The sequence below is a fragment of the Vombatus ursinus genome, unplaced genomic scaffold (genome assembly GCF_900497805.2).
Source record: "Vombatus ursinus unplaced genomic scaffold, bare-nosed wombat genome assembly UNPS02014818.1, whole genome shotgun sequence".
Taxonomy (NCBI): Eukaryota; Metazoa; Chordata; class Mammalia; order Diprotodontia; family Vombatidae; genus Vombatus; species Vombatus ursinus.
Genome location: NW_020954596.1, coordinates 13634126 through 13660581, shown reverse-complemented (window position 1 = coordinate 13660581; position 26456 = coordinate 13634126). Strand labels below are relative to the sequence as shown.

The window sequence follows — 26456 nt, the reverse complement described above, 5'->3', positions numbered from 1 at the left end:
AAAACCTAATTCAAGCTTAGGCTGCAGTACTGTGGCCAATTACTGCAAGCATGTTTTAAGAAGGATGAGGACAAACTTGGCTATATCCAGATGTCCTAAGGCCAAGCAGAATAAACTTAATCCCTCTTCCAAATAAATGGCTTTCAAAACTTGAAGCATTTATCCTGATCCTCTGTCTTTTCTCCTTTGGGTTCTCATTCTTTCCCATTTCCTTTAACATGCTGGTTACTCTTTCCAGACTGTCAATGTCCTTCCTAAAATACGTAGCCTAAAACTAAATAGAAATTGAATTCATCCAGGGGTAAGGTTACAACTTGCAGAATACAGGTCTGCAGGAGGTAGATCAAAGAGGTAGAATTCCAGATGGAAGAATCATAGGGTCATAGAACAGAAGGTCTATGACCTAGAAGTCATCTACTTCAATTTCATCGTACAAAGAACAAAACATAAGGATAGGCAAGGAAAGCAGTTGCAGAGAGAAACATGCAACAAGGGACACATAAATGTGACTATTGTATGTGGAGGGTTGCTTGGGAAGAGGTTTAATTCTCAAACCCTGCCTGGGAGTCACAAATTTTTGCCTTTGTCCTGCCTTTATTTGCTGGGCAGATGGATGAGGGAGCAAGAACTAGAAATGTGATGTTGTTGGTATAGATACCTTCTCTCTACCAAAGAAACTCTCTGCCAATGCAGATTGATGGTCTTAGAGGGTTGTATAGAATACTGAGCAGTTAAATGACTTACCCAGGGTCATATAGTCAAGATTTATTGGAGGCAGAATCTGAACCCAGATCTTCCTGACTGAGGCTGACTATCTACTATGCCATGCTGCTTTTCATTTACAGGTGAAAAAACCATGGCCCATAGAGAAGTGACTTTTCTAAGTCACCCAGCATGTTAGTAGTACAGCCAAATTTCCTGACTCCAGACTCAGGGCTTTTTGCATTATACCCCATGTGGGTGAAGTGTAACTTCAGTTGCTGGAGGGAGCCAGGTTAATGTGGAGGACAAATAAATCAAGGTCTGATAGCCTAGAAAATTACCACTCCTGAAAATGCTCAAACATTTATCTTCTATTGCCAAGCCAGTGGGCATTTTTAATAATAATGCTATTTTGTAGACAATCATATTTCATTCTATTTGATCTGCATTAGGAAAAAGTAAATATATGGTTGTAGAATATTACGTGAGTGGATAAAGCCAAAAGCCCTTCCTTAATAAGATTCCCCAGAAACCAGGAGCATGGGAGTTTGAGAAATCATGTTGTCACCAAACAATTGTACAAACAATTGTACCCAATGTGCAGCAGATCAGAAATGATAGAATAACTGCCCTATGGCTCTGGTTAGGAACCTGTGCATATCAGGGAAAGTTTAACAAAAACTATTCAACGAACAGATTACAATCCCCACCCGTCAATCCAATAGTGCATGTAAGTGAAACGCTGCCAAACACAGTGAGCAAAAGATGCTAATGGGTTCAGCAAGGAAAAAGATGAGCCCATAAACATTTGTCATTTGCAGCATAAATGGGTTGCAAGGATTGGAGTTTGCTTTTCAACTAAAAGTATCTGAAGGTTACAACCCATTCATTGCAGCTGAACTGCTGACACCTGGATTCCATGGCATGCAACAAAGGCAATTTCCTTCCCGTCATAGAAGCATAGATTCATTAAGATTTTGTATTGGAGTGGGCCCCAAAAGGCCATCTAGTCCAACCACTTGCACAGTGCATAACTTCCCCTTCTGCAAGACAGCATCCCTGAAGGTCACTATCTAAGTTCAGAGGCAGTGTGTTTGGGTGGAAAGCTCAAAAAGCTACACGTTTTTGAGCTGGAAGGGATTTTAGAATATAGAACATTCGAATTTGAAGAGACCTTCGTCCTGCACCCTCATTGGACAGATGAGGAATCTGAGGCTAGTGAAGTATCCAAGGCAAGATCCAACTTCAAATCCAGCCCTCTATCCACTAGACTCTACAGCTTTTTGTTTAATGAGAACACCTCTCTTTCCAGATGGGTTAAATAACTTACCCAATGTAACACGGCTAGGAATTGGGGGAGTGGGGAGAAGCCTTTGACATGAAACAAGAACTAGTTTCAATTGCTCATTCTAAGAGACAACGAATCTGGCAAACCCCACCCTCCTCGCTTTAAACTATTTAGCACAATAGAAAAGTGAACTTTTAATATTCTGCTCAGCATTCTTTTTGATCAGCAGCTCCCAAGTTCTCAAGGCATAAGACATTGCAAATGAAAGATCTGTTCCTTGTTTTGTTTCCTCCTTGTTTCAGAGGATCACAGCCATTAAGCAAGCCTTGAATGCCCACAACATCAGCTTTTTCCTAAGAGGAGGCTTCTGGGTACTTGTGACACTACGTGACACAGATTCAGGTAAAGACAGAATTTGTTTTGTTCTTTCCGCAGACATTAGGAGTGGAGGGCTGAACAATTAATTCCCTTTGACTAGACTATATTGGCCCACCAATATGATTTAAGGATCATTCAGCAACTTTATCCAATGGAGCATTGTTAACGATCTGGTGACCTCATTAACCCTTTAGCTACCTATCCATTTCCACTCATAATTTAGCTTGAAGATAGAGGGCTATTTATTAGAAACAAAAATCTGATTCTCAGTAGAACACTTGTTGCCATTGATGATGCCGAAGGATTTCATAGTTTCTTCATCTACAGAATAAGGACATTGGATTCTGCCATCTTAAGTGCAACATTTGAAGGTCTCTCCTAAGGTTCCCACTTGATGATTCCAGCTCCCTCTCAGCTCTAAAGCCAATGCTTCTATGAATCATAAAAAATGTGAACAATCATGCATAAAAATGAAACCAGGAGAGTTGTAATTAATGAATACAGTTGCAGGATTCAGCTGTACCCTTGAAACTAAGCTCTTCAGTCCTCTAACTCCTATGGGTCGCAATTTCTTTCCTTCTTGATTTTATTAATTTTTTTTCCTCTTTGGATGATAATCTCAGTAGGGACTGAAGAGCTTTCCTCTGCTCTCCAAATACCTGCCTTTTTTTTCCTAATCTGATTTTTATTGATGTCTTTTGTTTTCATATCACATTAATTTCTAAATATACCCCTTCTGTCTCTCAGCTGTGCCTTGTAACACAGATTTTTAAAAGAAAAACCCAAAAAACATTTTAGAAAAATCAGCTAACACCTCAGTAACAATTAACAGGATTTGAAATATTCCACATCCATGTCCCCCCACATCTGTAAAGATGGGGGAAGGGTGTGCTTTCAGTACTCTGACTTTTATTATAAAATATATAAATAAAATGTCTAAGGGAAGGAACTATGCATATTTTTGTTGGTCCCACAGAAATCTAAATCCCAGTAGCCAATGAAATACAAATACCAAGTTATGACATAAGTCAGGGGTTCTTACACTTTTTTGTGTCTTTGAAATTCTGGAGAAGTATATGGTTCCCCTTCTCAGAATAATATGTTTTGATGACTTGATATTTATTTCCCCCCAATTACATGCAAAAACAACAGAATGATATTTTAATGCATAAAATAAAATAGATAAGGTTACTAAAGAAACAGCTCATATTAAAGTATTTATCAAAATATGTTTTTAAGATATGTTTTTACACTCTTAGGTTAGACTTTGGCCACAAATGCGAAAACTCCAGACCTTCTTGAGAGCAGGAAGAATTCAAAGTCCCAGACCCACCCTGAGAAAAAGGATTATGATTGCTGGAATGCTTTTAGAAAGTGACACTCTTTAGTGTCCATCGCCCATGTATCTTCCCTGTGACAAGGGAGACCCTTCTCCCCACATTAAGAACCTTTCATTTAAGTAAGAGGCTCACTGAATTTCAGAGCTAGAAGGAAACTTGGTACATAAAACATAGAATGCTTAGGTTGGAAGTGACCTTAGAAATCTAGCCCAAATGCTTCATTTTGCAAATGAGGAAATTGAGTCCCTGAGAGGGCAAGTGACTGTACAAAGGTCACATTCCTTGAAATCCTTTAATTGTCAATCCTCCATTGAGCCTGACCTCTCCAATTTAAGCTATGCCTTATCTAAAGGAAACCAAGGATAGAATTAGAATTCCAGGTGCTGGGTCTTTACTCTAGATCAGTAGGAGACAATCTACTAACTGTCTCATTGATTTGCAGATTCTCAAAGGATTGGAGGAGGAGGTGGATATTGGGCCCTCATTGTTCTTTTCCTTATCTGCCTTTTTGCAATAGGAGCATTCATCCTCTACAAATTTAAAAGGCAAGTCCAGTTTCATTTCTTTCAGGCAATGATATAATAAATGTATGTAAGATGAAATGTTGCTCTGTGTAAATAGCATTGGAAATCCTCCATGTGGTGTGAGGAGTATACCTTGCCTCCAGAATATTGCCCACGTTTATTTGTCATCACAGCCTGAGATTCCACCAGTAGATTCCAACTACAGCTCTTCCACAGCTCTAGTTGAAGGCATCATGCCCTTTTCAAATTCACATAATGATGAGAAGAAGTCTAAGAATTCACTTATCATTCATTCACGCCTCATTTACAAAGAGATTCAGGTGCAGTGGAAAGAGGTGGGCCTTCAAGTCAGAGACCTCCCTCAGTCACCTATTACCTGAGTGACGCTGAGCAAGTCGTCTTACCTCTGAGCATCAGTTTCCTGGTCTATAAAATATAGAAATCATATTGTATTATTTCTAAAGTCACTTCTAGTATCTAGGTCAGTCAAGGCCAGTGTGTCAAGGGACATATCAAGAACGACAGTGAACAAGAATACAGTGTCCTCTGACAGAAACTAGGTTTCCTTTAGTACCAAAAATGAAAAGAGTGAAAGATGATGAGATCAAGGGTGAGGGAAGGAGGCCTGATAACTACCCCTAAGTGTCTGAAACGCACTTAGGGAAGAAGAAGTAATGGAATATTATTTATCCCTAGAGGGCAGGACAACTATGAGCTGTAAGTTGCAGAGGCTGATTTAGACTTGATGTAAGGAAGAACTTTCAAACATTTAGAGCTACCCAAAACTGGAAGCAGTTGCCTCAGGAGGTAATGGGTGGAAGCCCCATGGGTCTTCGAGCAAAGGCTTAATGGCAATAGATAGAACAGATGGGATTCTTGATCAGGGAGAGGTTAGCATCAGATGAGGTTTAAGGCTACTTTCAACTCTGAGTCTATGATTCTCAGTGGGACTGATAAAGCATGATGACGCAGTGGATACATTTTATATGGAGGAGGGAAGAGAAAGGGCTAAAGAATCCACCCAAATGTAGGCCCTCAGTATGAGGCCCACCAATTAATCAGTTAATCAATAGACATATATGCTATGTGCCAGAGCAGCTAGGTGGCGCAGTGAATAGAGCACTAGGCTTGGAATCAGGAAGACTCATCTTCATGAGTTCAAATCCAGCTGCAGATACTTCCTAATTGTGTGACCCTGAGCAAGTCACTTAACCCTGTTTGCCTCAGTTTCCTCATCTGTAAAATGAGCTGGAGCAACGGCGAACTCTAGTATCTTTGCCAAGAAAACCTCAAATGGGGTCACAGAGAGTCAGTATATCACTGAACATATATTCCCAATTATGCTCTTAGATTAGACTGTGGCCACAAATGCAAAAATCCAGACCTTCCTGAGAGCAGGAAGAATTCACAGTCCTATACCCACCTTGAGAAAAAGCATGATTGCTGGAATGCTTTTAAAAAGTGACACTCTTTAGTGCCCATCACCCATGTATCTCTATCTTCCCTGTGACAAACCTTCCTTTTCCTTTAGTTTATAATAAATGTTAACTCTTTATGGGAGGTGAGGAATCTTAATCTGGTGCCCATCTATGGAGGACTAAGAACCTCACTGAGCTGTTTGGGATGCCCCATCACATTGCAACGTGCTGTAAAGATGGTTGATGTGCACAGTAATATTATCTCGATGACCAAAATCTGGCCTCGTGTCTTGTAAAGCTGCCAGGAGCATCCATTACCAGATACTGTGAATTTACACCCTTTCATTAGCCCTATGGTCAGGCACAATTAGATACCAATACAGTTACCCAAAGACAAATGGAGCAGGGAAGTTTTGGGGTTGTTACTATTTTGGCTTTTTATTTCCCTTAAGAAGAAACAAAATTCTCCTCCTGGGACCAGTTGCCATTCTGGAAGTCTGTGTTAACATCTCTCCCTTTGATGAAAATAAGAAGTACATACTAGAGCAGAAAAGATTCCACTACCCTTTAATTTTAGTGTTGATTTTTTTTAAAGAATTTTGCCCTTGGAAATTACAAGGGGGTTTAAATTTTCATTTGGACTTACTTTGAGCTGCTACTGATGAGAATTTGAGAAGACAAACAGGTCCTCTCCGAGAAGCTGATGATTGGATTCTGCACCTGCGGATTAGCTGGCAAATATGCCCAAGCTTAGACCTAATGAAATCTGGCTGGCAGAATGATTATTTTTTTTTAATATTGCATGATTTTGCTATAATGCAAAAAAATAAAAATAAAAAAGCTCTCTATTATATCTCTTACAAATCCCCCTAATTAATATTCAAAAGAGCTTACATGAATATGGACCTGGACAGTAGGTCAAGAGCTTCCATTACAACAAACAAATAATAATAGTCTAACAGTGTCCATTTTTATATCAATAAAACTTAAAATGTTTACAAAGCACTTTCTCTGCAATCACCTGTTAGGCTGTTGGTAGTGTAAGTATTAGTGGTCCCTGTTTACAGATGAGAAAACTGAGGCCCAGGTAGGTTTAGAGACTTGACTGGTAAGTTAATGATGAAACTAGGATTTCAGCCTAGTCCAAATATCTCTTTTCCTATTACTTCTACTAGAAAAAGCTTAATACAGTAGAAATAGCACTGATTTTTCAGTCAGGCAGTAAAGTGCCAGGCGATGTGCTGGGGATACAAAGAAAGGCAAAAAACAGTCCTTGACCTCAAAGTACTCACAGTCTAATGAGGGAGATGGCACACAAACAACTATATACAAGCAAGATATAGACAAGAAAAATTTGAAACAATCAAGAGAGAGAAGTGACTAACATTAAGGGAGATCAGGAAGGGCTTCTATTAGAAGATGGAATTTTAGCCAGGAATCAAAGGATGCAGAGATGAAGCAGTACAGAATTCCAGGCATGGGAAGCAAGTACAGTAGTGGGAAAATCTTGTATGAGGAACAGCAAAGAGGCAAATGTCACTGGATCACAGAGTATGTCTCAGGGAGTTAAGGGGAAAGAAGACTGGAAAGGCAGTAGGGGGGCAGGTTGGCAAAGGCTTCACATGCCAAGCAGAGTATTTTATATTTGATCCTACTGGAGTTTAGTGAATAGGGAGGTGACATGGTCAGACCTACACTTTAGGAAGATCACTTTCACAGCTAAGTGGGGAGTAGACTGCAGTGGGAAGAAACTTGAGACAGGGAGATCAATCAGAAGGTTACTGCGATGGTTCAGGAATGCCATCATGAGGGCCCCCACAGGGTAGAAGCACTGTTAGAGAAAAAGGTATAAGGTAAAACTGACAGGATTCAGCAATGGATTGAACATGAGAGGTGAGAGAAAGCAAAGTGTTAAGGATGACACCTAGATTGTAAGCCTTGATAACTGAGAGGATGGTGGTCCCATTGATAGTAATAGGGAAATTTAGAAATGGGGAGGGCTTTGGGAGAAAGAGAATGAGCTAAGTTTTGGATATGATGAATTTAAGATGTCTATAGCAATCCAACTTGAGATATTTAGTAAGCAGTTAAAGATATGATTCTGGAGATTAGAAGAGAGGTTAAGGCTGGGTAGATAGATCTAACAATCATTAGCATAGAGATGAGAGACCTGAACTTGAATCTTACCTCTTAGACTCTTAGCTATGTGACCATGGGCAAATTATTTCATGTCTCTGATCTTTAATTTTCTTATCTGTAGAACAGGGATAGGAGGTAGCTAGGTGACTCAGTGGATAGAGCACTGGGCCTGGTGTCAGGAAGACTTGAATTCAAATGTGGCCTCAGATACTTACTAGCTGTGTGATCCTGTGCAAGTCACTTAACCCCATTTGCCTTAATCCACTGGAGAAGGAAATGGAAAATCGCCTCAGCATCTTTGCCAAGAAAACCTAACGGATAGTATTGGCACACTGTGGTCTGTGGGGTCATGAAGAGATGAACACACCTGAATGAATGAACAGCAACAAAAGAATAAGGATAGAAATGCTTTAAATATCTCGTTGTGGTTATTGTCAAGAAGTACTTTGTAGGGGCAGCTAGGTGGTGCAGTGAATGGAGCTCTGGCCTTGGAGTCAGGAGGACCTGAGTTCAAATCTGACCTCAGACACTTAACATTTACTAGCTGTGTGACCTTGGGCAAGTCACTTAACCCCGATTGCCTCACCAAAAAAATAAATAAATAAAAAAATAAAGAAGTATTTTGTTAACCTTGAAAGGCAACAAGGCCATTGCATTATTGTTGCAATTATTCTTGTTATCATCATTATTGGCTCAGACACATGATTTCATCAATATGGAAAATCCCAGCATAGAAATTCTTTCCACGAATTCGGATCAGCACCCCTAAAATCCACAGTCTTAAAGAACTGTCTGGAGGATTAAGAGGTTAAATGAGTTGCTCGCGGTTATTCAGCCAGGATGTGTTGGAAGTAAGACTTGAACCATGGTCTTCCTGACTGAATGTGGGCTCTCTGTCCACTATACCAAACTGCTCCCATTGGTTCACAATCACATGGCACTTATGCCACAAATACACACACACACACTCTAGTGCACAGACACTGGTAACTTTCGCCAAAATGTGAATCTAATGCAGATGGTTTGCCCAGAAGCTTTATGTGGAACCAGAATTTAAAATTAACTGGAGCTTGCTATGATTTTGAAACTTAGATTTTTTTTTTTTGCTACAGATGGGCAAGCAAGGAAGGCTATGGTCTGCATCACTTAAAGCAATAGTCACATCAATGAGATCATAGATATACTCAAACACTCAATATATACATTGACTCTCCCGTGATGCTTTGATATCTGGTTGGACCCAAGGTTTCGTCTCCTTCCACTGGTATAGGTTGCAACCTATCTCTAAATTTTCATCTTTTGCAATTCTTGTTCATGTCCTTCTACAAATCCTCCCCAGGGGATCTACTCATTATGTGAAAGCACTTCTTTTGGTTCTTCTAATAGGTTAGGAGTACTAATGCAGATGTGACTTATCCTTTTCCCTCACTCCATGACCATTAACATTTATTAAGCACATACTATCTGCCAGGCACTATGCTAAGCAGTGGGGATACAAAAAGAGCCAAAAGAAAGTTCTTGCCCTCAAGGAACTCACAATCTAGTAAAAGTCCACTTTCTTTTTCATTCCTGTGTTTCCTTGATATATTTTATAGCACTTTCATACACCTAGAGGTAGGATGGCAAAGGGGGTAGAGTACCGGACTTAAGAGTCAGTGGGAAGACCAAAGTTCCAATCCAGCCTCTGACGTTTACTAGTTGTGTGACTATGGCCAAGTCACTTAGCTTCTCCATTGCCCTTTGGGATATTTGCAAGTATAGCAGGCATGAGCCCAGAAGAACCACTGGAGCAGTAGGAGCGACAATCACTGAGCTGATACCACATTGACAATAGAATCTATACACTTAACTGACCCTTCGTGCCTCAAAGGAGACAAGGCTCCACTAGGAGAAAGACACAGAAGAAGGCACAAGAGAAAATAGACAGATAAGACTACCCAAGAGGAGAAATCCTCCTTAGAAAGAGGAGAAGCAAGGGCAGAACATGTAGGGCAGAAAATACATTGGATTTTGAGTCAGAAAACCTGAATTCAAATCCTAGCTTTTCCACTTATTACCCATATGACCTTGGGCAAGTTATTTTATATCTCTGTGTCTCAGTTTCCCCATTAATAAAATGAGGATGTAGGACTAGATTCTCTGTAAGATCCACTCTAGTTCTAGATGTTACTGTTACTACATGTTACTAAGATCCTGCAATACTGGTAGTTCCAAAGAGGTCCTAATGAGGGAAAAGGAAGAGAGGGGACATATACATAGAAGATGTGAGACGTCACATCTGAAGGGAGAGACCTGCACATCCATGTGGTGTCTACTGGAAAATAGTCCTTGGTCCTTTATTATTCTAAATGCCAATGTAAACAGTTGGCACTAACATCAGTGTTTCCCAAAGCCCTGTCTTCCACACCTCTGCCCCACATCATCCTATTCTCCTTACAATAGTCATAAGACCATAGAATTTGGAACTGGAAAGAACTTCAGAGATCTTCTGGTTCACTCACCCCAATTTTACAAGTGAAGAAACTTGAGGCCCAGAGCAGCCAACAGACTTACAGAAAGTCATGCAGCTCATAAGTAACAGCAACAGGATTTGAACCCGATTCCTCTGTTTCACAGCCCTTTCTACCACATCATGCTGTCTCTGACAAAAATGGCCTAACCATGCCAAATCGGTGAGCTAGAACCAATGGATCTGACAAAAATGACCCAACCATGCCAAATCAGTGAGCTCTAGAACCAACGGATCTGACAAAAATGGCCTAACCATGCCAAATTGGTGAGCTAGAACCAATGGATCTGACAAAAATGGCCTAACCATGCCAAATTGGTGAGCTAGAACCAATGGATCTGACAAAAATGACCCAACCATGCCAAATTGGTAAGCTAGAACCAATGGATCTGACAAAAATGGCCTAACCATATCAAATCGGTGAACTAGAACCAATGGATCTGACAAAAATGATCCAACCATGCCAAATCAGTGAGCTCTAGAACCAATGGATCTGACGAAAATGGCCTAACCATGCCAAATTGGTGAGCTAGAACCAATGGATCATGGACCATTATTAAGTTAAGCCCTTCTATGATAAAAGCATTAATCTCATTTCTGAAACTCCCTCTGGAAGTGTTCACAAGTACCTGGCTCTGCTCATGCACTGTTGCCCTTCCTGGCTTCCCTTGAGAGAGTAAAGCAGGAGCCAAGTGGAGGGGGAGATGATTCATAGTGATTGCCTGACTATGTATGTAGTGCTGTGGTGAAAGGGTTGTGTTCTCATATCTAGCTTCTACATCTTTCTTCAGGAAGTCAAGTTTCAAAGCTGTGGTTCAGAGGCCATGTAACTTAAATCTATCTCAGTTCATTGAAACCTTTATGACTCTCATGGATTCTTAGAGTGAGTAGTGTCTCTGAGTGGACTGTAAATTACAATATTAACAGCACTTCTAGGGCTATATCCCAAAGAGATCACACAAACAGGAAAAGGACCTACACGTACAAAAATATTCATAGCAGCTCTTTTTGTGGTGGCAAAGAATTGGAAATTGAGGGGATGCTCATCAATTGAGAATGGCTGAACAAGCTGTGGTATATGAATGTGATGTAATACTATTGTGCTATAAGAAATGATGAACAGGCTGACTTCAGAAAAACCTGGACAGACTTGTATGGTCTGATGATGAGTAAAGTGAACAGAACCAGGAGAACGTTGTACACAATAACAGCCACGTTGTGTGATGACTAATATTGATAAACTTAACCCTTCCTGGCAATACAAGGATCTAAGACATCTCCAGAGGCCTTGCGATGGAAAATGCTATCCACATCCAAAGAAAGGACTATGGAAGTCGAATTGCTATTTTTTTCCTCTTCTGTTGAGTTTTGTTTCCCCTTTCTGATGGTTCCTCCTATTGGTTTTAATTTTCACTTACAACATCACTAATGTGAAAATATGTTTAATATGAATGTAAATGTATAGCCTATAAAAAAAAAAGAAATTACCACAGGAACTCTGCACATGTTTCATGGGCTAACTCTGTGGGCTAACCTCTGCAGACCCTCCCAATTTCCATTTCACAGGGTATCTACCTATATATTCTGTATATACATAATAGAACTACTAAAATAGAAGGTTTTTGAGGTAAAAAAATTACAATATTAACAGCTCACGTTGCTTTATAGTTTAGAGTTTACGGAGCATTCTTTCTGCCCCAGCCACCAACCCACAATATCTTGTAGTAAATGTAGTACAAGTAAAGAATTTAGCATTTTACAGAAGGAGAAACTGAGGACCAGAGAGTAGAAGTAGCTTGCCCAAAGTCAAGCAGTGTTTACAATTGGTAAATGAGGAATCTGTGGTTCATTGAGGTGATACAGCTAATAAGTGGCAGAGTGATTGATTGCCCACAAAAGGTTAAAATTAAGTACATTTTTTAACTGAGGAGAAAACAGGGTAATTTATAGGCAGGTAGGGGTTCAAAAAAGCAGCCTCAAAGAGGACAGAGCCAAAATGTCACAGAGGCAAGAAGCAACATGGCACGCTCCCATCCCCAGAACGCCTCCAAAGGGAACTAGAAAATGCACGGGGCTGTATCCTGATGGGGAAAGCTGAAGAAGTGGCAGTGAATCATTTTTTTCCAGCCCAGCTCAGCAGAGGGAAATAGGGAGTGAGGCATGCTAAGAATGGGGACAGAATTGGGCCAAGAGTGTGCCATGCCTGGTCCACTGCAGTACCCAGGGAGAGCCTGTGCACCAGGGCACTACGATGGAAAGAGGAGCCAACTGGTAGCTTTGCAACCCTCCCCCTAATTCTGGGTCCCAGATTCAGGGTGGAATGTAGTCAGAAGTGGCATTTCTGGTGGCCTTCCTAGGCAACTCTTAGAAAAAGGAGGAAATTTAAAAAGCCAGCAGTAGCAGAAGAGTGGTTCAGACCCATGTACAGGGCATCTAACCCAGCCTGCAGAAGAATAACCAGGGTAGGAATCCTAGACCAAAAAGGAACCTACAATTCTGCCACTCCAAAACAACAGGGCTTTCCAACTGACTGATGAGAGCTGAGTCCAGTAACAGTCTACTCTTGCTCAGACCCAAACCCAGGTTAGGAACTTGCAGGGCTTACATCAAGGAGGCAGTAAACAGATTTTGCCATGGAACAGACCAGTCTAGGAGCACCGAAATCTGGCAGGTCTCAGGTCTGTCCCTGAAATAACACAATATTCAACACTCTAAGAAAGCAGCAAAGGGATTGACCCAGACCCACTCTCCAGAAATGCCACAAAGCTCAGACCTAATATCAAGTCTGAGGTCAGAAAAAAGCTTGGAAGAATGATTAAACAAATAAAAGGAATTCTACCATAAAGAATTGTTATGGTGGAAGGGAAGTTCAAGACACAAATCTAGAAGAAGAAAATGACTCCAAAACATCTACAACCTAAGCTTCAGACTAAAACACAGCCTGGGCAAAAATTAAACTAGAATGGAAGAGATGAAGCAAGGAGTTTTTGTAAGCTAAAAAAATTTTTTTAGAAATAAAATGAGAGATTTTGGGGCAAAAATGGGGGGGGGGGATTCAGATCTGTAGAAGAAAAGAATTGGAAAGAAAATTTACAGCTTGGCACAAGAGGCACAAAATCTTGCCCAAGCAATAAATTCCCTGAAAATTAGAATGGTCAAAGTAGAAACCAATGACTCCCTGAGGCAATGAGAAATGTTAAAACAAAGTCAAAAGATTCAAAAAGTAGAAAAAATAATTTAAAGTATCTCATAGCAAAAACAACTGACCTAGAAAACAGATTGAGGAGAAAAAAAATTAAGAATTATTGGACTATCTCAATGCTATTATCAAAAAAAAAAAGAGCCTACACATCCTATTTCAAGAAATTTTAAAAGAAAGTTGCCCAGATCTCTTAGAACCAGAGAGCAAAGCAGAAATAGAAAGACTTTAATCGTCACACCTCCTGAAAGAAATCACAAAGTGAAAACTCCCAGGAACATCATAGCCAAAACCCAGCATCCAACTCAAAGAAAAAAAAGATACTGCAGGCATCAAGAAAAAAAAAAGAATTCAAGTAGTGAGAAGCCTCAATCAGGATCACACATGATTAATCTATCACTTATGTAGAAGAGCACAATACAATATTTCAGAAGGCAAATGATATAAAGTTACAGCCCAAAATAACTTACCCAGCAAAACTGAGTACTGCTACAGAAGGGGAGAGGTGGGGCATCTTTAACAAAATAGAAGGCTTCAAAGTATTCCTGATAAAAAGATCAGAACTGTGTATAAACTGTTAAGATCAAACACAGAAGTGAAGAGAAACATAAAAAGGTAAACCTAAATGAACAATGAAAAAGGATTAAATAAGAACAAACTTCTTAATTCAAATATGGGGAAGTTATATCTAAATATATATGTAATATTATATAATATACTTTTATTGTATAATGATTTTAATTGCACATAGGTATATATATTTTATATATAGATGTATATATAATTGTATAATGTATAATTGTATGAGTATTATATTATATATGATCTATATAATATATAATAATATATATGTATGGTTATATATATGGAAAAGGATAGGGAGAGGAATATATTATGGGATGGGGGTGGGAAGAAAAAGAAAAGTTAGGACAAGTTGTCTAACATAATCAGGGAGCACAAGTAGATATCTATATAGACAAGGAAGAGGGGGGGTGGGGGAGTGGCTGACACTTAAATCACACACACACACACACACACACACACACACACACACACACACAACCAGAGAGAGAGAGAGAGAGTTTACAGAAATCCATTTTACTCGAAGACAAAACTGAGACTTCTGGGTCACTTGACCAATAAGATAGAGGTCTAAACATTTTCTCTGATCCTTATGAACTCTCAAACCTCTTCAAAACAGAAATTATGTGCCAAAGATAACGCAGCTACAGTTGTCTCCATGGTCTAGGACACGTGGAACCCAAAATAAAGTTAAAACAACAGCAATATGAACTGATGCCTACTCTGAGTTCACATAGCACACCCCCTCCCACCACCCACCCACTACTAGCATCGAGGCTGTGCTAGCTGACCCAACCCTTGAGTTTTCAATAAAATTCATTCACTGTGGTTCCCCTCTCCTTCCTTATAGACAATGCTATGGAGATCTGGGCTTCAGGGTGTCAAGTTTGCTGGGTTCTCGATGGCAAATGCCACGGCAGAATTCTGTGCTACATTTTTGGTTTTTTTTTTCCTGCAGTAAAGCAGAGGAACAGAGGGAAAGGGAAAGGACATGGTTCCAGGCTTGAAATAGAGTTCAACCCCACCCCTCTCTCCTCCCAGAGCCTTGAAAAACCAAACTCCAAATAACAAAAATCACCCCTAGCTACAATGGTATCAATGTGGCAGCGTTCTGAACTACTGAGCCTGAGAACTGGGGTACAGGAAATGGGGGATGAGAGTGGGGAAGAGACTGTGCAGCATTACACTGTCTTGGTAAAAGAGCTCAGCATCCAGCTGGGGTCAGTTCTGCCCCCCCCCCACACACACAAAGTCACTTAGGGCACAGACCAGTGAGCCATAAATGGCCCAGTATGGGAAGAAACTGAAATACTTTGAGATCTAACCCCCAAAGACACTACCATCAGAGGGGAGGGACTCAGAAAGTGAGCACTAGGGAAAAACAGGGAGGAAAAAAAGGTTAAAATTGCCAGAGGTCTCACCATAAGCAGACAAATCAACTGGAAAACATTAACAACAGAAGGAAATGCAGCCTCCAGGACTAGTAAACAAGTTCAGGCCTCTCTGAATGAATACCGAAAAACAAAGGAAAATGATCTAACGATAAGACAGAAGACCCTGTGGAATTTGAGGAGAACTGGAAACCCCAACACACTGTTCCTGAGTGGTTTGGAAGATAAATGAGAGTTGTGAGAGCAGAACTTGTGTCCTTCACAACAAAAAATTAATAATAATAATAATAATGGGCAAAATAGAAAAACTGGAATCTGCAATAGAAAGTCTCACCAGAGAAACAGAAGAAAGGACAATGAATTGGGAATACAAAAGTGAAGAACAATCTAGGAGAAGTGCAAGGACCAGTAACATTAAAAGAAAATATATTCTCCATACATATAGCAAAACATAATGATCTCAATGACAGGATGCATAGAGACAACCCAAGGGCTATAGGTCACCCAGAAGAACACAGTTCACAAAGCCTAACTACAATAATGCAAGAAAACTGTGACACAAGATCACTATAATACAAAAAAAAAAACTTACCAAGAACTTCTGAACTCAGAAAATGAAATACTAATTGAAATAGTTTGTAGATCACCCCCACAAAAAATATCCAAGTCTACAAACTCCAAGACATGTCGTGGTTAAATTTAAAGTTTTAATTCAGAAATAACAAGTTCTACAAGCAACCAGGAAAAAGATCTTGAAATACAAAGGGACAGAAATTTGAATAACACAATACTATTCTGCAACTATCAGAAAATGCAGGAGGGTATGCAATGTGTTCTGAAGAGCAATTGAGCTCAGGATGCAGTCCAAGGTGACCTATCCTGAAAATCTGAGCTTAAACATAAATGAAAAAAAAAAAAGAAAGAAAGAAAGAAAGACATTCAATAAAAGAGCCATTTGAAACATTCTTAGAAAGAAAACCAGACCTGAAGAGATTATTGCTTCTTGAACATCCCAGACGACAGAAATACAGTGGGAAAAAATGCAGCAGCCAAGGACCACAACAGCAAAAGAGTAATGGCAGAGAGACCAGCAAGAGAGTTCTTTTTAAATATACACAAGGAGACAGAGGTGAAGGCAGAAGTCAGGTGGAAGCAAGAGTGAAGGGGCAGGTCTGGGGCATTATGGACAGAACCTTGTAACATCCTGCCTACGGGCAAATCAATGTTTTTCATGGGATTGCATTACAAAGTGCAAGTGTGCATAAAAGGGAGGAGGGGGATAGAGGGAAGTATGTGATGTGCCCAGGTTAAATCAAAGGCTTTCAATGATGGAAAAAGTGATCTTTGTCATCTCTCAGGAAGAGAAGAGTCTGGAAAGGAGTGGATGAAGAGGGGGAAAAGATAGAAAAGGAGGGTGGTGAGACCTTGCTTTGGTAGATGGAGGAGGTTTCACTGATGAATGCTCTAATGGATGAAGAGAGGCATTCTGTGAAAAGAGATGGGGATCTTGTGTTGGGTATCGTCTGGAGGATTCGTATTTGAAAAGATTCATCCTCTCTCAGGAGGGGGAGAGTTGGAACTCCTGGGGTCAACTGGCACCTGGGGGAGGGGGAGGACATGGACCCATAGAGGAGGCGTTCAGGCAAATAGTGAAAGAAGGTAAGCTTTGAGGGAAAGGGTCCTGACATAGGGCACTGTCTTCTCTGTCGCCAGCAGGAATAGGAATTGTTCTAGGCATGAGGCACAATAGAAAAGGGGAATCTAAGAGGCAAGCTCTACAAGGCAGTGGTATAAATTACCACTAGAGGGCAGAGCCCAGAATGAATACCTCAAAAGTTTTAACTGCATTGGGAATACAGAGACTAGAGAGGGGCTGGATAATTAAAGAGGTCATGAACCAGAGAATGAGGGACTCGAGGAAACAGAAAGACATGATAGATAATGAAGAGAAGAGGAACCCTGTCTGGAAAAGGACACAAAAAAATGAAATTTATTAAAAAAAAAAACTAATGAACAAGACTAGTTGAAGTTGAAGAGGGGGAGGGGGATGGGGATTTATTTACCTAACAGGAATAAGAGTGGAAGAATTAAAGAAATATATTAATAAAACTCTAAAAGAAAAGGAGTAACAAAGAAGAGGGGGCATCAGGGATGAGAATAGAGATAGTGGGAATAGGATCACCTTAAAAAGATTAAGATAAAACAATTAAAGAGACATAATGCTGTATCTACAGCAGGGGGAGGGGATAAGTATAACTTTAAAGGTGAATGGATTAAACAATACAATAAAATGAGAAAGTGGCAGATTGGATAAGAAAAATAGAATCATGTTGCTTACAAGAAACTCATATGAAAAACAAAGACATAGCCAAAATAAAATGGAGGGGATGGAAAAATAATTTACTTATGCATCAAGTGAATCAAAAAAAAAAAAGCACTAGTTGCAATCATGCTGACAAAACAAAAACAAACAATATTTTTAAAAAAGGATAAATAAAGAAACTACATAATGTTGAAAGGAGCCATAGACAGGAAACCAATATCAGTAATAAACTTTAAAACTGAGATACAGGAAGAAATAGATAGTAACACAATAATGCCAGGAGATTTCAACATCCCTCTCAGTTTTGGATATATCTAACAGAAAGATAAACAAAAGAAAAAAAATATAGGACTGAATAAGTTGCTGGGGAAACTAGGGGTAAAAGACTTATGACATCTAAATGGGGCTGCAAAAGTATACATACATACATATATATACACACACACATATATATATATTTCTCAGCACTACATGGAACTTTTGCAAAAATTTACCATCTAGTAGGGCATAGAGATATTTTAAACAAATGTAAAAAGTCAGAAATGTAAATACATACTCTTTACAGACCATCATGTAATAAAAATAGTCACATGGGTTCAGGGACCACATGGAGACTTAACAATGAGATCCTAAGTAATGAATGATTCAAAGAACAAATCATAATTATTTGAAGGAAATGATAATGATGAAACAGCATATAAAAATTCCTGGGATGCAGCCAAAGCAGTCTCCAGGGGAAAAATTATATCCCTATAAGCATACATTAACAAAATGGAAAAAGAGAGGATTAATGGACTGAATATTCATTTTAAAATGTTGGAAAGCCAACAAATAAACCTAAAATAAAGGGAGAGATATTAAAAATTATATAAAAATAGATAAATTGGAAACAAAGACCTATAAAGTAATAAATAAAATTAAAGGCTGGTTCTTTGAAAAGACTAATAATATCAACAAGTCTTTTAGCTAATTTGATTAAAAGGAAGAGGGCAAGTGAACAAAGATGATATCACAACAAAAGAAATAAAGAGAAGGAAGAGAAGAAATAGAATAATCAGATGCTATTATGCACAGTTATATGCTAACAAAGTTGAGAACACAAAAGAAATGGGGAGATACTGTCAAAAGTAGAAAATTCCCAAACTACCAGATCAGATAGAGATCTTAACTAACCCAATCTCAGAAAAGGAAAGGGAATACCAAAGAAAAGAACTCTGGTCCTGATGGATTCACAGGACAATTCTATCAAATTTTTAAAGAAAAATTAGTACTCATACTTCACAAATTATCCTAAAAAAATTTTAAGAAAGAAAGCACCCTACTAGAATCCTTTTGAAATAAATACAGTCCTGATACATAAACACCAGGGAAAGATATAACACAAAAGGAAAACTATAGGTCAACATCTTGATTCAAAAATTTTAAACAAAATTCTGTCAGACTACAGCAATTTATCCAAGAAATCATTCATTATAGCCTACTGTGATATATACTGGGAATGCAAGGATGATTCAATATTAGGAAAACAACATAATTAAGCATATTAAAAACCAAATCGTCCAAAAACACATGATTATATCAGTAGATACAGAAAAGCCTTTAACAGAGTACAGCAATCTTTTATGATAAGAACCCCATACAGTATAGATATGAAGAATCCTTTTTAAAAAATAAAAATAAAAAGATCTATCTAAAACCAAGTATAAGCATTATATGCAATGGGAATACACTACAATCTTTTCCTAAAGAAAATGAGAGTAAAGCAACTCCCCACTATTATTTGATATTGTTCTGGAAATGCTAGCTATAGCAACAAGAAAGAAATTAAAATCATAAAGATAGGAAAGGAAGGGATAAAATTATCTCTATTTGCTGATGATATGATGGTATACTTGTAAAATCCTGGAGAATCAACAAAGATACTAATTGAGACAATTAATAGCCTCGACAAAGTTGCAGGCTGCAAAATAAATCTTCCAAAATCAACAGCCTTTCTATATAACAATAACAAAACACAAAAAGCAAGAATGGAAAGAGAAATTTCATTCCAAATAACTATAAAAATGTACAAAATATCTGGAGATCAACCTCCCAAAGTACACACAAGACTTGTACAAAGAAATGCTTTCTGATCTCATCTTTTTACAATTTGAATCTGAGCTCTTTAAATCTCAGAGATCTTCAGTTATGTTGATAGAATTCTGGTCTGGCTTTGAGCCAAGCATTGTGTTAATCAGTCAGATACAAACATAACAAAGCAAGACATTCCCTGCCTTCAACCAGCTTACCTTTTGATAGGGAAGACAACACAAACAGAAGCTAGAAAGCATTATAAAGGCAAGAAAAACGTCAGGTCTTTTGACATCCAGCCCAACATTATTTCTACTATAAATACAACTAGTAATATTTTTGCTTGTGTTTCTAGACTAATCTGCGTATGGATACAGTTTGGGTGATCTGCAATCTTAAGAGGGCTTAATAAGGCATAGAACTTGGTATCAGGAGAGAACTCTAGTTTCATTCCTAAGCTCTGAAATTTAACTAGATGTGTAGCCCTGGACAAATAGTTTCATTTCTCAGGGTCTCCATTCCTTCATCCATTAAATGAAAATAATGATACCTATCCTATTCAATTCACGAGGTTATTCTAAGCAAAATACTTTCTAAACCTTAAAGTGCTACAAAAATGTAAGCTAATATCATTCATATATTGCTATGTAAGCTAGTGTCATTTATATATTGCTAAATTTAATGTTGTTATACGTTGTTAAGTCATTTTAGTTCTCTTTGTGACCCCATTTGGACTTTTCTTGCAAAGATACCAGAGTGGTTTGCCATTTCCTTCTCCAGTTCATTTTACAGATGAAGAAACTGAGGCAAACAAGGTTAAGTGACTGGCCCAGGGTCACACAGCTAACAAGTGTCTGAAGTCACATTTGAACTCAGGTCTTCCTGACTCCAGAGCCACTGCTCTATCCACTGCGCCATCTAGTGGTCATGCTATATTTAATATACCCCAACAAAGAAAGAGGTCTCACATTTTCCCTCCTTCACTTGAGCCACTGTGATCTGGGATCCAAATTCATTTTAGGTCAGAGAACATGCTAAGGTTGGAGTTTGGTGATGCTATATTAGATCACCACTGCCATCACCACCACTATCCCTACCCTACCCATCATCACCGCCATTGAGAGAGAGGCAATGTGGTATAGCAACTCCCTAGTATATTAAGTCATGTAAGAGTTTGGGATGGGAAGTCTCCATGCTAATGATAAGTCACTGGTGTTTTTAATAGTTGAGTAATACTAATAGTAATTGATGTGTTTAGAAAGTTTAGAAAGTACTCTGTGATTTATAGAATATTTGACATGTATATGTCAATGAGATACATTTCCAGATCTTTTTTCTTCTCTACCTCAGGAAACTACCTGGCAGAACTGTCTATGCCCAGATGCACAATGAAAAGGAACAAGAGATGACCAGCCCAGTCAACCACAGCGAGGATACACAGAACATCATCCAGGGTGAGGAGTTTATAGATGATGATGTGGATTCCCAAACCCTAGGTAACACCAGAGGTAACTTCACCTTCCTTTATTCACCTTTCGCTGAGTACAAAATAATTTTTTCCCTTTAAAAACTCTCTTGGGGTGGGAAACCAAGCACCCCTTCCTACATTTTAACCCTTCCTCAATTTTTTACTCAGCTGCTAGAGGTTGATATCAATAGAACATGTTGACCCTTGACCATTTTTGCTAGGGGAAGGGAGAAGATATCAGTTTCATGACTTAGACACCTGATAACACCCCACACGTGGGAAGCGAAGAAAGTCACATGACCACAGCAGGACTATGAGAAGGAGACAAAAGCATATCTGCCAGCAGACAATCTTGTAGCTGCTTTGGCAAGTAGACAAGTTTTAAGGATCTCAGGATTTCGACATGGAAGGAACCTTAGAAATCAGCTGACCCAGCCTACCCATTTTACAGATAATAAAGCCAAGGATTGTAGAATGGGGAATGTCTTGCCCCATGGATTAAAAAAATAGCAGAACCAGGTCTTCTCCCTCAAAATCCAGGGCTCTTTCTACTACCCAGCTTCACATCATGAAAGGTGTTCAAGTGAAGGCTGGTGAACCACTTGTTATCCATCATTCAATGAGCCCCTGCCCTCAAGGAACTTCCATTCTATCAGATTTCCTGCTCAGGGAGGAATCAAACTAGACATCTGAAGCACCTTGCAATTCTAACCTTTTGTGTTTCTACTGACATCAGAATTTCCTACATTTCTGCCAAATGTATAGACATAGAAATTTCCTGAAATGCACCCATGCAGAAGACCCAAAAGCTCAACAACAGTAAATCAGTTTCCATTTCAAATGCATTTTACACACCTTATTTCACCGGAGCTTCATGGCAGCCCTATAAGAAAGAGTAAGCATTATTCCCATTTATAATGAGGAAATTGAGGCCCCAAATGAAGATGAAGAAACATTTTGTCTGATGGCCCCATTTAACAGATAAGAAAATTGAGGCTCAACACAGTTAAATGACTCACCCCAAGAAGGTCACACAGCTAGTAACAAGGGAAATGGTGACTGGAATTTAGGTTTCTGATTCCTATCGAGTGCTCTTTCCACTATGCCAAACTCGTTTCTTGAGCGATGACAACAACAAACTAGATAACCCATTATCTTGTTCTTCCTGGCAAACTTCCTACAAAGACCATAAATTGTAAATCCTAAGATTCAGAAAAAAGGGAGACCTTATAAATTCATCAGTTCTGATCCACTCACTTTATAGATAGAGACTGATGCTCACAAGTCCTGATGAAAATTCCATTCACCCTACAAGTGGGAAATGGGCTATTTTTTCCAGTCCTTTTTCCTGTGTCTCATTCTTCCTCCACCCCCTCTGGCTGACCCATATCCAAAGAATTCCAGGTTAAATTCTGTCCAGTTCATTATATGGAAATTAATCCATTTAAATGCTGGTTCCAAGGACCATTTGTTGATTTCCCCACCAAATGGCCCTTAAGGATTCATTCTTCCCTTTAAGCATCCATGCATTGGATATGGCCATTCTGTTGGCAAGGACATCTGGGCAGTGGGGTGTAGAGGGAAGAACATTGGGCTGGGAGCCAGAAGGTTTGAATTTGATCCTAGGTTCTGCCATTTTCTGGCTGTATGACCTTGGATAAGCCACTGAACCTATCTGAGCTTCCGATTCCTCACCCAAAATAAGGGGATACGATATTTGTACCACCTTATGATGAGAAAAATACTTTATAAGCTTTGAAACTCTATATGAAGGTGAGGTATTATTCTAATGGCCCTACTAGCTCTAGCAGTCTGTACAGTGTAAGGTGCCTCCCGGTCCCAACAATTTTTCTATAATGTATTATTGTATATATAATATATATATATAGTATATAAAATATAATGTACTGTAATGCCTTCTATAATTGAGGTTCTTAACCATTTTTGGTGTCATGGGCCCCTTTAGTAGGCTGGTGAAGCCTATGGATCCCTTCTGAGAAGCTTTTCAAAAGCATAATGTACATAGGATTTCAAAGAAACCAATTATATTAAAATAAAGATCTCATTTTGTTTTCATCTAAGTTCACGGACCCCATGAAATCTAAGCCCAAGTCTGTGGATGCCAGGTCAAAAGCAAACCAAACCAAAACACATATTCTATTGTCTTGATTCTAAAACTTCATGTTCTGAGGTCCCTTCTAGCCCTCCTCCAGGTCATAGGGTACCAAAGCTGGAAGGGACCTTGGAGATCCAATCTAATTCCCTTACTGTACAGAGAAAGAAACTGAAGCCCTATAGAGGAAAAGAACTGGTTCAAGGTCACAAAGAGACTTAATAGTCAAGCAAGGACTTGAATTCTGACTTCTGATTCCCAGAGAAATGCATGTTTCCTTCCTCTGTCCAGTGTTGTTCCCGCATATTAGGTCTGGAAGAAATTGACAAAGAGGATTTTACCCCTAATTAATTGACCTGTTCTACCAGTACTGACCAATGGAACATGCTTGGGGCCCCACAAGAGCCTGTTTCTAAGAGCTTTCCTAAAACAATCTAATATTTAGTGCTCAAAGGATTTTGACAGTCCATGACAAAACAGGGGTGAAAGGACAGTCTCCCCACCTCATTTTTGATACTCTGAGCTATAGTAGCCGCTACAACTGTTCCAAAGTCCACCTGACCTCCAGAATCTCACTTTCTTTTTTCACTCCCTTTCTTTCTTGGTTGTTATGATCTGGAGCATCTCTGTAAACTCCATTCTTTGCATAGGGGAAGACAGGCTCTTGAGCTAGGAAGAAAAAAGGAACCGGTGGAGTTCCTAATACAATGTTGGCTTATGTAAGGTGGTGAGCTAACTCAGGTCTCTGCCCAGAAAATTCCTGCTACTGAAAAAATGAGAGAGAATCACAGACCTTAGAAGTGGAAGGGGCCTCAAGACAAGTGTTACCCCAGAATGGAGTTAGCTTGAAGATCTCCAAGGAGAGGTCAATTTCTCTACTATGTAGGGGGGTAGATTCTTTGGGGGATTAAACGGGGGCTAAGGTCTCTTACTACTGTGAAATTCGGTGAGCCTATGAAGCCATCTGGTCCTGCCTTCAAGCAAGAAAGGCATTATTACTCCTCTCCTTTTATAGATGAAGCAGCCGAGGCTCCAAGTTCAGGGCCATGTCCAAGACCACACAGACAGTGGGGGGGAGGGGGACGACAATCACCCACACACCCAACCTCCTAGTAGTTATTTTCCTCTAGAACTTAAATTCTTCAGATCATAGAATTTTAGAGCTGGGAGGGACCGTCAAGATCCTAGTCCGCCTTTCTGATTTTACGAAACTTGGCCAGGCTAGAAAATGGCAGACTCGTTCGACAAGTTTTCTATTGTTCTCTTTCCTCTTGTAACTTTGGACTCTTCACAGCAGCAGTCTTCCAGATTCACGCAGACATTTATTCTATTTTCTATATATGTTATGTTGCCTCCTTTCTCGCCACCCCCCACCTTGGGACCTCTCCACGCCCTTGCCTTGCAGTGACCTCTTCTGAGAGAGGGGGAAGCTTGAGCAGCCACCGAATCCCCTTATTGCCGATGCCAGTCACTGCCCGGTCACAGGTCAGTGGCATGTTGGACGGAGGCTTCCCGTCCCGCTCTTCCCCTTCACCTGCTCCCTTTAAGAGACAAGGCACCAAGAGCCGTCTTAGGCAGTCACTGGAATAGGAACGTTAGGGACCCACCACAGATTCTCTACAATCTTTAAGAACCCTCCCCCCCAAGCCCAAGAACACAGTAGGTACAACCATGTAGCCACTCCACATTCACCTGAGCTCGTTTGCTAATGCCATTGTCTCTGTGCGTCACCCCTTGGGTTGGCCCTGCTGAAATGAGCGTGCTAACCCACATATCTGTGCCGTATTTTGTGTCTTCCTAGGTAATCACTCAGGCGTGGTTCTGAGCATCAACTCTCGAGAGATGCACAGCTACCTGGTTAGCTGATGTTTGCAGCTGGACACAAACATGGAAAACTCTTCTCTGTCTTGTTTCATTTTCCCCTCCCTCCCTCCATCCCCACCCTGGGGAGGTCACAGAATGGCAAGCATGGCTGTAACTGGTGTTGGAAAGGGATATCCCTGAAAAAGATGCCCAGAAGAGTGGTCATTGCTGATGGTCCCCATTTGAAACAGGACACATCTCACCTCATATTCACTGGATGGACTCCAAGCCTGGACCAACTCAAACGCAAACTTTGAGAGCAGATAGATGCAGCCCATGACGCTCCCCAGATTCCATGCTCCTGATGTTCACTTCCCCCCAATATTTGTGTATTTGTTCTAATATATTTTATGCCTAATGACCCTTACCATTGGCAGGTAGTCTCAAAGGCCTAATGGAAATGTCTAGCAGGCAGAGGAAAGGACCAGAAAGAGACCTTGCTAAGGGTAGTGAAATCCCTCCCTGCTAGTTTGACATTCAGAGTACCTAAGAGAAAACTTGAGTCCTCCTGCAATCCCACCTTGGCTAGCTGCTTCTTCCTCACCAACTCCATCCTAAAATAGTGAATTTCCTTAAACTCTTGGGACTTCTTGCTCTTAAGTAGGGAAATAAGCTCCAGTAGAAGTCCAGACATTAACAACTCCCAATTATCCTATACTTTCAAATTTCCAAAGTGCTTTCTCCCAATAATCCCCTAACATAAAACATGTGAATGTGAGTATCCCCATTTTATAGATGAAGAAACTGGGGCTCAGACAGATATCACTTGCTCAAGCTCTCATAGCTAGTAAGATTCAGAATCAGGACTTGAACCCAAATCTCTGGAGTCCAGGTCCAGTGCTTTTTTTTTTTTTCACTATACCACCCCTAGTATCAAAGGGGTAGCTAGGTGGCACAATGGATAGAGCACCAACCCTGCAGTCACGAAGACCTGAGTTCAAATCTGGCCTCAGATACTTACTACCTAAGTAACCCTGGGCAAGTCACTTAATACTGTTTACCTCAGTTTCCTCATCTGTAAAATGAGCTGGAGAAGGAAATGGCAAACCACTCTAGTATTTTTGCCAAGAAAACTCCAAATGGAGTCACAAGGAGTAGAACATGAATAAAATGACTAAACAAAAAAATAAACAAAACCCCACTGTAGTA

At 39.8% G+C, this 26456-nt stretch overlaps 1 protein-coding gene across 1 annotated transcript in view; it reads left to right on the top strand.

Moving 5' to 3' along the window:
* Window positions 1-26115, top strand: part of SORCS2 (sortilin related VPS10 domain containing receptor 2) — a 797231-nt gene extending 771116 nt beyond the window's left edge. The window contains exons 23-27 of the mRNA XM_027836375.1: window positions 2293-2392; window positions 4151-4253; window positions 21214-21317; window positions 24850-24929; window positions 25246-26115. Of these exons, the coding sequence (XP_027692176.1) occupies window positions 2293-2392; window positions 4151-4253; window positions 21214-21317; window positions 24850-24929; window positions 25246-25269 (411 nt within the window). The 3' untranslated portion in view covers window positions 25270-26115. The remainder of the gene's footprint in view (window positions 1-2292; window positions 2393-4150; window positions 4254-21213; window positions 21318-24849; window positions 24930-25245) is intronic.
* The last annotated feature ends 341 nt before the right edge of the window (window positions 26116-26456 follow it).